Source organism: Trichomycterus rosablanca, chromosome 10, assembly GCF_030014385.1.
Source record: "Trichomycterus rosablanca isolate fTriRos1 chromosome 10, fTriRos1.hap1, whole genome shotgun sequence".
In the NCBI taxonomy this organism is placed as follows: domain Eukaryota; kingdom Metazoa; phylum Chordata; class Actinopteri; order Siluriformes; family Trichomycteridae; genus Trichomycterus; species Trichomycterus rosablanca.
The window spans coordinates 32,912,740-32,927,288 of NC_085997.1; the positions used below are offsets into that span (position 1 = coordinate 32,912,740).

Genomic DNA, 14,549 nt, shown 5'->3' on the forward strand with positions numbered 1-14,549 from the left:
TGCTGAATCATACACTATAATACATTTCCTTCTTTTTTTTAATAAAATGTATCTACCAGAAACAACAATAACTCTCATATTACTCTCAATAACTCTCTATTATTTCCTTCTTTATTTCAATAATGTTGTATTTTGTAGGTGTAATTGCAGGAAAGAATAACTTCCTTCTTCTCTCTTACTCACTGTCCCCTCTGTCGGATACACAGTGACAGCTACTGGCAGGAGTAATTATACAACACAACATATAGTAATAGATTTGTTCATTTTCTCCGCACTGCGCTTTCTCTGCACATTCTTTGGGGACATTTTAATTTTGAATTTGACAAAATATAAAGAAAACACTGGAAAAACACCGTTCGCTGGCCGGATGTTTGCTCACTGTGTATATATATATATATAGAAAGAGAGACGCTCGGAGTCGACTTGTTCGTGACGTCACGTGTTTCATGAATTTTGGTTTGTAATCTGAAATTTGTTTGTACCTTAAGTTGAAAAAGATCTTTCATAACACAAAATGTTCGTATGGTAAACCGTTCGTAACTCAAGGGTCTACTGTATTCAGTTAATTTCTGACCAAAGAAGGTTGCAGGCTAGTAAAAGGCCTCCTTCTATACTACTCATCTCACTCCGTATTCTTCCATCACTTAACACTAGGACTTATTATAAGACCATTGTAGGGCAATGATGGCCTAGTAGTTAAGGCACTAGTAATTAGAAGGACAAGTTGCCACTGTTGGGCCTCTGAGCAAGGCCCTTAACCTTTAATTGCTTGAATTGTATTCAGCCACAGTTGTAAGTTGCTTTGGATAGAAGCGTTCACTAAATGCCATAAATGTAAATGTCACAGGAGCAATGAGGTGATTCCTCATCTGGCTCTGAAAGCAGCTTTATTCCATCAGTAATAAACCATTGCATTGAGTTTCTGCAGTTGGTTGGGTGTATGTGATAGGTTCAGCTCAGCTCTTTATCTCAGTGCCAGACTACATGCTCACTTCTGCTTACATACTCACACAGATATGCAGATTTCAGTCCTCCAACTGCACGTATTCTATTTCCCAGAATTGTAAAACTAAAGGTCAGCATAAGAGATTACAGCACTGGCACAGACAGCCAAACGCTGTTTTGGCAGACATTCAGACGATGACAAAACAAAATTGGCAGAAGAATTCGTGGTCAAGTTTCTTCAGAAAGCCAAGTAAATGTTGCAAAAGAAATCTTGCATGGTTTGCACAATTGGAGCGGGTAGTACTGGTGCTCAGGGGTCTGAGTTTAGCTCTTGCCTACATTCACTGTCTGTAAGGAAATGACATTTGAACTGTCCTACGATATAAGCAAGTAGAAAAATGAGTGAGTGTGTGATGCCCTGCAGTGGATTGTAGCCCTGCTCTCATGCATTCCTGCACTCTGCCTGGTGTTTCTGGGAAGGCTTTTATTCACTCTCACTCACTCACTTTCTTTTTCTTTTTTTTTTTTTTCCAATTTTCTCCCCTAATCTAGTCGTGTCCAATTACCCTGAATGCGTCCTCTATACTGATTTGACCTTTCACCACTGACTGAGGACGCCTCTCAACTGACATAGGCCCCCTTCGGCACGTACAGTCAGTACAGACTGCATTTTTCACCTGCACGAGTCGAGTTTATACATCGACGGGCACTGTGTACGGAGGGCCACACCCCCATCAGCATTATTCCTCAGCCCTGTGCAGGCGCCATCAGTCAGCCAGCAGGGGCCGCAGTTGCACCAGTTATGAGGACCTATGATCCGACTTTTTACCCCTAACCCTGAACAACAACCAATCGTTGTTCATGCAGCCGCCCAGCCCAGTCGGAAGGCAGAGCTGAGATTCGATACATTGTATTCGAGACCCCAACTCTGGTGCGCTAGCGTACTTTACCGCTGCTCCACCTGAGCGGCACTCACTCACTTTCTTAACCGCTTATCCAATTAGGGTTGCGGGGGGTGCTGGAGCCTATCCCAGCTTTTCAATGGGCGCAAGACACACAGTAACACACTGGACAGGGCGCCAGTCCATCGCAGGGCAGACACACATACACACAAACACACACCCATTCTCCTATAGGGCAATTCAGTGTCTCCAATTAACCTGACTGCATGTTTTTGGACTGTGGGAGGAAACCGGAGCTCCCGTAGGAAACCCACACAGACACGGGGAGAACATGCAAACTCCGCACAGATAGGATCCGGACCGCCCTGCCCGGGGATCGAACCCAGCACCTTCCTGCTGTGAGGCGACAGTGCTACCCACCGTGCCGCCCCGGCATTTACTAATGATAAATAAATTACTTTCCAGAATGAATCAATTGGAACAAACCCAATTCCATAAAAATTTGGACAGGAGGTAATAGTTTAATAAAACAATAAGAAGACAATGATTTGTAAACCTTTTTACAGGTTCACCACAAAACGAACCGAAATTTGCAAAACACATGATGTCACGAACAAGTTGACTCAGAGTGTCTCTCTCTCTATATATATACAGTGAGTGAACATTTGGACAGTGGACGGTGTTTTTCCGTGTTATCTTTATATTTTGTAAAATTCAAAATTCAAATGGCCCCAAATACGGTGCAGAGAAAACGCAGTGGTGAGAAAATCACTATTTGTTGTTGTATAATTACTCCTGCCAGTAGATGTCACTGTGTATCAGACAGCAGGGACAGTGAGTGAGAGAGAAGAAGGAAGTCCGCTGAGTAAAGTACAATACTATTAAAATAAAGAAGGAAATAATAGAGAACTATGAGAGTTATTGTTGTTTCTGGTAGATACATTTTATAAATAAAGAAGGAAATGTATTATGGTGTATGGTACAGCACACGTACTGTACTGAAATGTGGTGTGTGTTTTACAGTATTACTGTGTATTGTTTATTATTATTTACTACAGGAATGTCTATTCTATAATTTAAGATTTAAGGAAAAATAAACTTGTATTTATAAAAAAAAATACCTTTTAAGACATTAGAAAGGTTAGATAAGGGGGGGGGGGGGGTTTGGGAGGTCTGGCATGGATTAATTCTATTTACATTTCTTATAGGATAAATAGGTTTAACTAACGAACATTTTAACTTAAGAACAGCCCTTCGGAACCAATTAAATTCGTAAGTCAAGGGTCCACTGTAATGAATTTTGTTTTCTCAAGTCCCAGGAGTAAAAGGCTTATCCTGAGTGCTACCAATGCATTCAAAACACAGCATCTGTTAGGTACTGGGTGTCTTTGTGCCAATGACACATCTGTAAATTCTCTATTAATGCTTAGGGGTGCATCTACATTTTGAAGCAACGCTGTTTTTTCGGGAATTTCCTGCTTGTATCAGCAATACAGTGTGGCTTTGTAGTAAAAGGGTGCAGGTGGAAAACTGACCTGTCTTTAAGACCTGTCTTTTATTGAAAATGGGTGGCACATTACGAAACACAGTATATGACAATGAGGACTTGGGACTGTTGTGTTGTGTTTTATATCAAGTGAGAATAGAAAAAAATCCACTTTTACAGTTACAACAAAGGGTGTCTTCAATTCCCAAGTAATTACAAAGTGTTGTTAAAAGTAGAGGTTATGTAACACAGTGAACATGCCCCTGTTCCAACTTTTTTGGATTGTATATATACTGTATGCACTGATATGCACTGATCATCCATAACATTAAAACCACCTCCTTGGTTCACTCGCTGTCAATTTTATCAGCTCCACTTACCATATAGAAGCACTTAGTAGTTCTACAATTACTGACTGTAGTCCATCTGTTTCTCTACGTACTTTTTTAGCCTGCTTTCACCCTGTTCTTTAATGGTCAGGACCCCCACAGGACCACCACAGAGCAGGTATTATTTAGGTGGTGGATGATTCTCAGCACTGCAGTGACACTGACATGGTGGTGGTGTGTTAGTGTGTGTTGTGCTGGTATGAGTGGATCAGACACAGCAGTGCTGCTGGAGTTTTTAAATACCGTGTCCACTCACTGTCCACTCTATTAGACACTCCTACCTAGTTGGTCCACCTTGTAGATGTAAAGTCAGAGATGATTGCTCATCTAGTGCTGCTGTTGGAGTTGGTCATCTTCTAGACCTTCATCAGTGGTCTCAGGACGCTGCCCATGGGGCGCTGTTGGCTAGATGTTTTTGGTTGGTGGACTATTCTCAGTCCAGCAGTGACAGTGAGGTGTTTAAAAACTCCAGCAGCACTGCTGTGTCTTATCCACTCATACCAGCACAACACACACAAACACACCACCAACCATGTCACTGCAGTGCTGAGAATGATCCACCACCCAAATAATACCTGCTCTGTGGTGGTCCTGTGGGGGTCCTGACCATTATAGAACAGGGTGAAAGCAGGCTAAAAAGGTATGTAGAGAAATAGATGGACTACAGTCAGTAATTGTAGGACTACAAAGTGCTTCTATATGGTAAGTGGAGCTGATAAAATGGACAGTGAGTGTAGAAACAAGGAGGTGGTTTTAATGTTATGGCTGATCAGTATATATACACTAAACAATGAAGTTGATTAGTGGAAATATTTGATTAATTTACATTAATTTAATGTGTCAATGTTTGGAATATAGATCAACCAAGTTTGTAATTATATGTCATTTCTCTTTACACTTTATCTTAGTTTGTAAAAGTTGCATCGTCCAGCATTTTGAAGACAGCAACGAGTGTCCCAAATGTGGAATCCAAGTCCATGAAACAAATCCACTGGAAATGTTGAGGTAAGAGTTTTCGCTTAGTGTTTGTGTGTCTCTAAGCCTTAAATCTTATACTAGTGCATGATAAAAAATGGTGACGTCTGTATCGGATTTCTGTATTGTTCGCTACTGCACATAAGCCCCATAGCTCTATTACTTTTATTTGCATGTTCCACATTTTTATCTTCCAATTTACTTATGTCCACTTTACATTTACAGCATTCAGCAAGTGATTTTATCCAAAGCTACTTACAATTAGAGATGGACCGATCAGTGTTTTTGAGGCTGATTCCGATCCCCTTTCAGCGCTATCGGCCGATGGCCGATACCGATCGAGGGCGGGGCTATATGCCATGGCAGGGCAACATGCAATTTTTAGCACATGAAACATGGTCTAAACTGGTTTATTACCATTTTTAACGAACTTATGTGAAACAGCATAATGTCTTTAACAAAATTAGCAGTAAATAAACAAAGTAAATCAAACAAATACAGCCAATAGTGCAATGATTATATTTAGACCATTAATTAATTTAAAACGAAAAAAGTAAATTAAATAAATGCAGTAAAAACTGCAGTCATTAAACGCAGACTCTGGGTTATTTTAAACGAAAAACTGCAACCATTAAATGTAGATCTTGAATTGTTTTAAAACGAACTCGAATCGTTTTTAAACAGTAAATTAAACAGTCAATACAGCAATAATTAAACACCATAAACTGTTTCTTTAGCCGCTCGTGATCGGCTCTCGGGATCGGCTAAATGTAAGAAATATCGGCTGATCGCTGATCGCATATTTTGATTAAAAATCGGCCGATACCGATACATAGCCGACCGATTTTTCCATCTCTACTTACAATTGTAACCAAATATAATTTGAGCAATTGAGGGTTAAGGGCCTTGCACAGGGACTCAACAGTGGCAACTTGATGATGGTGGGGCTCAAATCAGCTACATTCTGATTACTAGTCTATTAACATAATCACAGAGCTACCACTGCTGCATGCACGACCCTGTTTTGGCTAGAGAGAAATGCAGACTTGCACGCTCTCCCTTTGAAATGTGTGTAGTCGCTGGCTGCTTTGTGTCACCAGTAAGAGGCAGGTTACCACACAGAGCTGCATCACATGTGGATGGTCATGTTATGCAATAAGTGAATCCTCCACTACTCGTGCCAGTGCCTTGACCAGTCCCATGAATTGCATAGCACAGGGGCAACAAGGAGAGCCCCGTCTGACCTTCCCGTTCTTAGACACGGCCACACTGTGTTTGCTTGAAGCCTAGTCAGGTCAGTAGCACCGCTGAGATTTAAGTTTGAGGACACTGACATTCTGCAGTGGTGGGACTGCTGTTGTGAAGTTGTGAGCAGATATCCAAAAAACTTGAACTGTATTCAGGGTTTGTTTCATCTGTAAAAAGTTCTACATGTCCACATAATCCATTTGTGCTTCCTGTCAGAGGAAAGCAGAACACTGATACCACTATGGTCCAGGACAGGAACTAAGCTGGAACATTAATAACACTGATGAAACACTGGGTGGCTTTAAACAACCTAAATAATCACTCTACCTCAGTTCCATTAAAACCTTGTGGGATCGTGTGGAACAGGAGCTGAAACACTGAAATAAACACTCACCGACACAAACTGAATTGTTCACCCAGTTAGAGGAAGAGTTTCTTAAGAGGTTCTTAATTTGACAGTAACTCCAGGTGACAAGGTGGAATCCTTACCTGAGAGTCTTTGTGTGTCAGATATTATATCAAACATTATAGATATTTGGGAAGAAATGTCATACGTAACTAATAATTTGCCCATTTAGCTTTTTAGATGTCAGAATCAGATGAATGGGACAAATAATAATGTGTTTTCTTTTAGACAGGTCATGCAGTTAATAATTGGCAGTGATACATTACAGCTAATTTAAATGCTTTATAAAGCTAATGCTTCCGCTGTAAATGGCAACCCTGACACCCTTTGCACTGGTCAAAACAATGGGAACAAAATAACAAATACATACAAAGGACAAAGTGGATAGAACAGGGATAGAGCACAAATTAAAACTGGTTGTCACAATATGGCTAGATGCTACACAACCCAGTTCTCAGAGTAAGAGGAAAGAAAGGAAACCCAGAACAAGCATATAAGCGACACCCACCCCAGCATGGGTTCAAATTGGGGACCGTCATGCCTTTGGGGCAGCTCACCCATCCAGGGTGGGTTCCCTCATGATGCCTGAATAGTACTGTTAGACTGGAGTTCCTAAAAAGAAAGAAAGTGTGTTGGCTTCTTACGCCAGCAGAAAACCGGACCGGGCCGAGCCCATCATCACGCTTTCAAGAGCAAGCAGGTTTCCCAACCGAGGAGCTGGCAAATCTGTGATGAAGAATCAGTAATATATAGAAACTCTCCCACATGGAGCAAATTAACGCTCAACAAGGCACAGTTAAAGAGAACAGACATGTCAATCGTCTGCGCCTCTGTGCCCCCTCTGCCGGCATGATTCCATAACCGAGCCCCTCCAGCCAAGCCAAGTCGAGTCTGTTACAGTATGAGCACAGACAGTAGTATCACACATTTAATGGTACTGTGTATTAGCGATATCAACATACATCAATGTTTACTTTTGGGACGATTTGCTAAATGATGCTAGATTTAACTGCTGCTTTTTTTCTGTTTTCTCTCTAACAAAGGTTGGACAACACATTAGAAGAAATCATATTTAAGCTTGTGCCTGGACTTCGAGAAAGTAAGTGCACTACACTGGTTTAGGGCTGCCACTAACGACTATTTTTCTATCGATTAATCTATAGACTATTTTATCGATTAGTCGATTAATCTAACGATTATTTTCCCCTCAAAATTTTTTATTTAGAATCTCATTTACGCTTCTTTTATTTTAACAACAAACTGTATGGCATAATAATGTGGCACAAAACTAAATGAAAACAGGGTTTATGTCTTTATGTCAGGGTTTAAGTTCTCTATAGTAAACAAAGTGCAACATGTGTTTATGGTGTTCCGTACACAAGCAATGTGCTTAAACTTATAGCAGAAATAAAATAGTTAGAGGTAGCCACGTCTCATTAAGTCCAACGTACAGTAACGACAGAATGAGCCCAGATTCTAACCTACACATTCACTCAAAACTTACTTCACATTCTAAACGATTTAATCAAAGTGGTAAGTGTTACTGCACATTCACATGTGAAGCTTTTTGTGCTTTGAACGCAAAAATCATGAGCCCAGCGGTCTAACTGACCTCGCTAAGGAATCCAGTATTCCAAGATCTCCGCGATTAAGAAGTGTAATGAAATCAAAGCTTTGCACAGTGTACAAACCACCTTTTTGTTTTGTGCCAGTTTTAATTATTCCCAAACTTTTGATGATTTGGGTTTTGGAGAACTTTGAGCTTTTCTTTGAAAGATCTTTACAATCGGCCTCTGACTGCTGCAGACGGCATTTTTCAAGACTGCGCCAACCAGTGACTGGACCAAATCCAACTGTGGTCATGCAAGTAGTAGTGCAGAGTGGCAGCCCTACAGTGGTTCACTTTTTTGGGTTACGTTTTGGTTAGGAGAGGTGGGTAGTGATATGTACTTTAACTTACTTTTTTTTAGCACTATAGTTACTTGACCCAAGAAATTTGGAGTAGGAATGATATTATGTAATATGTGTTGTGAAGATTTGTTTGTGATTTAGCCTGTGGTTTAAAAATTATGGTGGAAAAATGTATTTATTTGTCACTGCTAACGACTTTATCCTAAACAAGTTTGCAGCAGTCAGAAAGTCAGAAGTACACCCACACATTTACTCATTTACCAGAGTGCAGTGGCTGGAGGAAATGTGCTTCCTCCATTCTAGTATCTGTGCCACCTTCTGCCCTGGTGGGAAACAAGTAAAACTAATTTAATACATAGCACTGTACACTGATCAGCCACAACATTAAAACCACCTCTACAATTACTGACTGTAGTCTATCTCTTTCTTTACATACCTTTTTAGCCTGCTTTCACCCTGTTCTTTAATGGTCGGTATTATTTGGGTGGTGGATCATTCTCAGCACTGCAGTGACACTGACAAGGTGGTGATGTGTTAGTGTGTGTTGTGCTGGGATGAGTGGATCAGACACAGCAGCGCTGCTGGAGTTTTTAAATACCGTGTCCACTCACTGTCCACTCTATTAGACACTCCTACCTAGTTAGTCCACCTTGTAGATGTAAAGTCAAAGACGATCGCTCATCTATTGCTGCTGTTTGAGTTGGTCATCTTCTAGACCTTCATCAGTGGTCACATGACGCTGCCCGCAGGGTTCTGTTGGCTAGATGTTTTTGGTTGGTGGACTATTTTCAGTCCAGCAGTGACAGTGAGGTGTTTAAAAACTCCATCAGCATTGCTGTGTCTGATCCACTCATACCAGCACAACACACTTCACACTGCAGTGCTGACAACGATCCACCACCCCAATAATACCTACTCTGTAGTGGTCCTGTGGTGGTCCTGGGAGAGTCCTGACCATTGAAGAACAGCTCGAAATGGGGCTAACAAAGCATGCAGTGAAACAGATGGACTACAGTCAGTAATTGTAGAGCTACAAAGTGCTTCTATATGGTAAGTGGAGCTGATAAAATGGACAGTGACTGTAGAAACAAGGAGGTGGTTTTAAAGTTTTGGCTGATCGGTATATGCTTAAATGATTGTTTTGATGTGATTTTCTTAAGCAAAATTATATTTTAGTCAGTGTGCACATGAAAGGTTACATTAAAGCTTTAGGCATCTTTTAGGAAGTGTAAGAGTGTCCACCTAGCAAACAACAGATGCACAGAGAGGAAGTTTCTATATAATGTTCTGCATGTGTTCATTAGTTTAACTCTTCAAAACAGAATAACACAATTAGTTTTAAATAAAATGATTTGGTTCCCTCACTCTCACTGTTGCAGCATCTTCAGGTGTACATTTCATCAGCACTGAATTAGATTCATCACTCATTCATATTAATTTATGGATGCTTGGAAGCTCTTTATTGATTTATCACTAAATTACTTTCAATTTAGTGCTCAGATGAGAGCGACTGTTTCTAGCCAACATGAAGGCTAAAGGAATTCAAATGATGTATTTTTTACATCAAAACTTGAATCATTTGGATTAGAGTTGCACCATATTGGGTCTCCGCTCCTTTTATCCAGAAAAAAAAACCCTGAGGTAACAGTGGTCGCAGACTCACTGCTGCTCAGATGCTAATGAGAGGGTCAAGATTTGGCACAAACTGCAACAATTCATGGGGTTATTAACCTGTCATGTCAAAGTTCAAGCTGGTGTTTGTGGTGTAATGGTGTGGAAAATGTTTTCCTGGTACACTGGCTGTTAAGACAGCTTGATCATCTGAAAGCCACAGAGTAGTTACTATGTAAGGTAGATGTGTACAATACCCACACCACTGGTACACTGGTGCAGAACATTGCACACAATTACCAAAACATTTTTTCATACATCTTTACATTAAAATCAAACTGTATACAACTAATATTTACACATTAATTGTTGCACAAGGCATTCTGGGAGCTATCTACATTTAATTATTATTATTATGTAGCTGAGTTAAATGCTAATGCTAAAACAAATGCTAACTACTTAAGCTAAGGGCTAAACTAAACACTACGGTAACTGCTGACAAGAACTCTACATACAGTCTAAACTAATTATTAAACAACAAAACAGAATATATACTGATCAGCCATAACATTAAAACCACCTCCTTGTTTCTACACTTACTGTCCATTTTATCAGCTCCACTTACCATATAGAAGCACTTTGTAGTTCTACAATTACTGACTGTAGTCCATCTGTTTCTCTACATACGTTTTAACCTGCTTTCACTCTGTTCTTTAATGGTCAGGACCACCACAGGACCACCACAGAGCAGGTATTATTTGGGTGGTGGATCATTCTCAGCACTGCAGTGACACTGACATGGTGGTGGTGGGTTCGTGTGTGTTGTGCTGGTATGAGTGGATAATACACAGCAGCGCTGCTGGAGTTTTTAAATACCGTGTCCACTCACTGTCCACTCTATTAGACACTCCTACCTAGTTGGTCCACCTTGTAGATGTAAAGTCAGAGATGATCACTCATCTATTGCTGCTGTTTGAGTTGGTCATCTTCTAGAACTTCATCAGTGGTCAAAGGACGCTGCCCATGGGGCAATCCACCATTGGCTGGATGTTTTTGGTTGGTGGACTATTTTCAGTCCAGCAGTGACAGTGAGGTGTTTAAAAACTTCAGCAGCACTGCTGTGTCTGATCCGCTCATACCAGCAGAACACACACTATCACACCACCACCATGTCAGTGTCACTGCAGTGCTGAGAATAATCCACCACCCAAATAATACCTGCTCTGTAGTGGTCCTGGGAGAGTCCTGACCATTGAAGAACAGCATGAAAGGGGGCTAACAAAGCATGTAGAGAAACAGATGGACTACAGTCAGTAATTATAGAACTACAAAGTGCTTATATATGGTAAGTGGAGCCGATAAAATGGACAGTGAGTGTAGAAACAAGTGTTATGGCTTATCGGTGTATATATATGTCTAGGAAAGCACAAGGGAATCACTGAAATAATGGCGCAAAGAGCATCAGCAGAGCGGGAACACATGGAACAGGTGTAATGCTGAGCACTGAGTGTTAGAAATAAAGGGTAATTAAAGGAGGCTTGTTGAATGGTGAAGTCAGGAGTCAGTGGAGTCAGGTAGAGGAAGATCAGGTGAATTTGGGGGTGGCACTGATGGGGCTTGTAGTTGTTAGACTACTTTTGTTCAGTTCGTCATCACTGACTTTCATCCTTCATTTTTCTTCACTTTCAGAAGAACAACAACAGGAAATAGAATTTTGGAGAAAGAACAAGTCAAAAGAAAATGGTGATGGTGAGCATTTTTTCTTTATTTTTAAAATGCCTTAAGAATCTTATTTACAATTCATTATCCCTTCTGGTGTGACTGATACCAATTATTTACCTTTTACTATTTCAAACGGAGACTTTCTCTGTTAGTACAACTGGTTCAATCCACAAGAACGTTTATGGAACCTTTAATAATTTTCTTAGGGACAGATATGATTTTACAGCATGCTCTCAGACTATACATAAGCTAGGGGAGAAGCAAGCGGTCATTTAAAAAGTGTTGCACGGCGCTCAGGTGGCGCAGCGGTAAAACACACTAGCACACCAGAGACTCAGCTCTGCCGTCCGGCTGGGCTGGGCGTCTACATGAACAACGATTGGCTGTTGTTCATACAGGGTGGGAGCCAGATAGGGACCTCATAACCTATGTAATTACGACGTCTGCTGGCTGATTGAGGAATAGTGCATTGATTTTGACTGTGGCTGTCTGTACACAAAGCTGATCCGCATATGAACTCGCCTCGTGCAGGTGAAAAGATGCAGTTGGCTACTGCACATGTGTCGGAGGGGGCGTGTGACAGTCTCGCTCTCCTCAATCGGGGTGGGAATCGGCATCAGTAGAGAGGAAGCAAAATATAATTGGGTATAACTGAGTCCGAAACTCGGTGTTGCCACCGGTCGTCTGGGCGCCATCTGGCGGGCATAATTGGCAGTGCCTGCAGCAGATACTAATTGGCCACCGTATCTGCAGGTTGGGGGCCGGACTATGTGTGGGTGGGTGGGTCTTCATACGCTGTGTAAGGACCCTGATTGGCGGACGAGACGCCTGTGCAGAATGCAGGGGCAAGAAGAGGAGTAGTAGTCCATCTGTTTCTCTACATACTTTTTTAGCCTGCTTTTACCCTGTTCTTCAATGGTCAGGACCCCCACAGGACCACCACAGAGCAGGTATTATTTAGGTGGTGGATTATTCTCAGCACTGCAGTGACACTGACATGGTGGTGGTGTGTTAGTGTGTGTTGTGCTGGTATGAGTGCATCAGACACAGCAGCGCTGCTGGAGTTTTTAAATACCGTGTCCACTCACTGTCCACTCTATTAGTCACTCCTACCTAGTTGGTAGGAGTTACCTAGAGGAAGGCTGTGCACATGTCAAATGAGGCGTGTACAGCGACGTACTCTCCTTGGATGCAATCTGGTATCTCTCAGCAGCGGAAGACAAAATTGAGTGCGCTAAATCGGGAGGAAAATGGGGTGAAAATGCATTAAAAAAAGAACACTTCTGCTAAAAAAGAAGCACAGAAATCCTGTGAAAGGCACCATATAAAGTTTTATTATTAAATTATTATTAATAATAATATGACAAGCATTCAGACAGATGCATATGTGGTTCTTGGCTGAAGGTTCGTGACGATTGCGTGTACACACAGACAAAAGACTGTGACTTAGAGCCTGATACAGACAGCTGTGGAGGTGCCCATGGGAGTGTTAAATTTCGATTGAAAAGGTGACAGCAGACAGCTGGGATTTGACAGCCCATTCTGAAGAACTCTGATTATATCTCTCTCCACTCCAACACATAGAGCTGTGCAGAGGCAGTAATTCGTCAGTCACAAAACCTAAAGCTAATGTCCTCCCGAGTCCCACCAAGCGCATTCACGAGGAGCAGGCTGTTTAATTTCTTTTAGGTTCTCTTAAGGACAATTAGACTTGATGTCTTTATTATACTGTTCTGTGTCCACAGTGGAAATGAAGTGAAGCAGGTATGATAGTTTTGCTCAGGTCAGTCGAGGTTAAATGTGAATTGGGTAGACTGTGGATTCTAAAGTCTGTAACATTCACAAGGAAAAACTACAAACCACAATATTATTAACTCCCGTCTCTGCTCAAGTGCATAACTCCTCTCCTCTCAGCCAGCAGAGTTTATTCAGATTGGCTTGACAGAAAGCATGGCTGGCTGATATAATAATATATACCGGGACAGTGGTAGCATAGTGGGTAGAGCTTTGGGGTAACCAGGCTCTGCTATGCAGACACTTTTGGGCCCTCAACCCTGTCTTCTTCAGGGGCGCCGTAGTTGGATATAGCAGTGTATACTGATAGAGGTTTGGCTCCACTGTTGATACTGCAATATAAACCTTTATGCTTTTATACTTCTCAAAAAATGAAGGTAACACTTAAATTACACAAAAGATTAAAGTTGAAAATCTGTACTGATATAAATTGTGTAATTTGTTGAGAACAAAAGGATGTAACAACTCATTTGTGGTTTTCCACTATTAAACCCTTGCAGCTCATTCAAAATGCAGCTGCTCACCCAGTTTTTAACCAACCTAAACACTGCCACATCACCCCACTGCTGCGTTCTCTTCACTGGCTTCCTGTAGCTGCACGCATTCAGTTTAAAACACTGATGCTCGCCTACAAGGCCAAAAATGGACCAGCCCCAAGTTACCTTCGTGGTCTAATCAAACCCCGCTCTGTACCACGCAACCTCCGAGCCACTAGTCTCGCTCGACTTGATCCTCCACCCAGGACTCGAGGAAGACGAGCATCAAGGCTCTTCTCTGTTCTGGCACCCAAGTGGTGAAACGAGCTTCCTCTGTCTGTCTGAACAGTCTCTCGCTGTCTTTAAAAAACGATTAAAAACCGTCATCACCTCTTTAAAATGCTCTTATTCATTTCTTTTTCATTTCTATATATATATAAAAAAACAAAAACCTTTGGTTCTAACAGGGTTTCAGCAGATTTGTGTTCTTGGACTGTTGTCTACCTAAACGAGAGTAATGAAATGTTTACTATGGAAGCACTTCTGTAAGTCGCTCTGGATAAGAGCGTCTGCTAAATGCCGAAAATGTAAATAATAAATGGAAACCAAAATCAATCAACCACCTGAGACCTGGATTCAAAATCACACTGAAAATTAAAGTCATAAATGTAAATCACAGGCTGA

At 41.3% G+C, this 14,549-nt stretch overlaps 1 protein-coding gene across 3 annotated transcripts in view; it reads left to right on the forward strand.

Annotated features, from left to right (window-relative positions):
* The window catches only part of pcgf5b (polycomb group ring finger 5b), a 49,140-nt gene that overhangs the window by 17,809 nt on the left and 16,782 nt on the right, over positions 1-14,549 (forward strand). For all 3 annotated transcript variants that reach the window (XM_063003840.1, XM_063003839.1, XM_063003841.1), the window contains exons 3-5: positions 4,631-4,727; positions 7,395-7,450; positions 11,563-11,622. In XM_063003840.1, the coding sequence (XP_062859910.1) occupies positions 4,631-4,727; positions 7,395-7,450; positions 11,563-11,622 (213 nt within the window). The remainder of the gene's footprint in view (positions 1-4,630; positions 4,728-7,394; positions 7,451-11,562; positions 11,623-14,549) is intronic.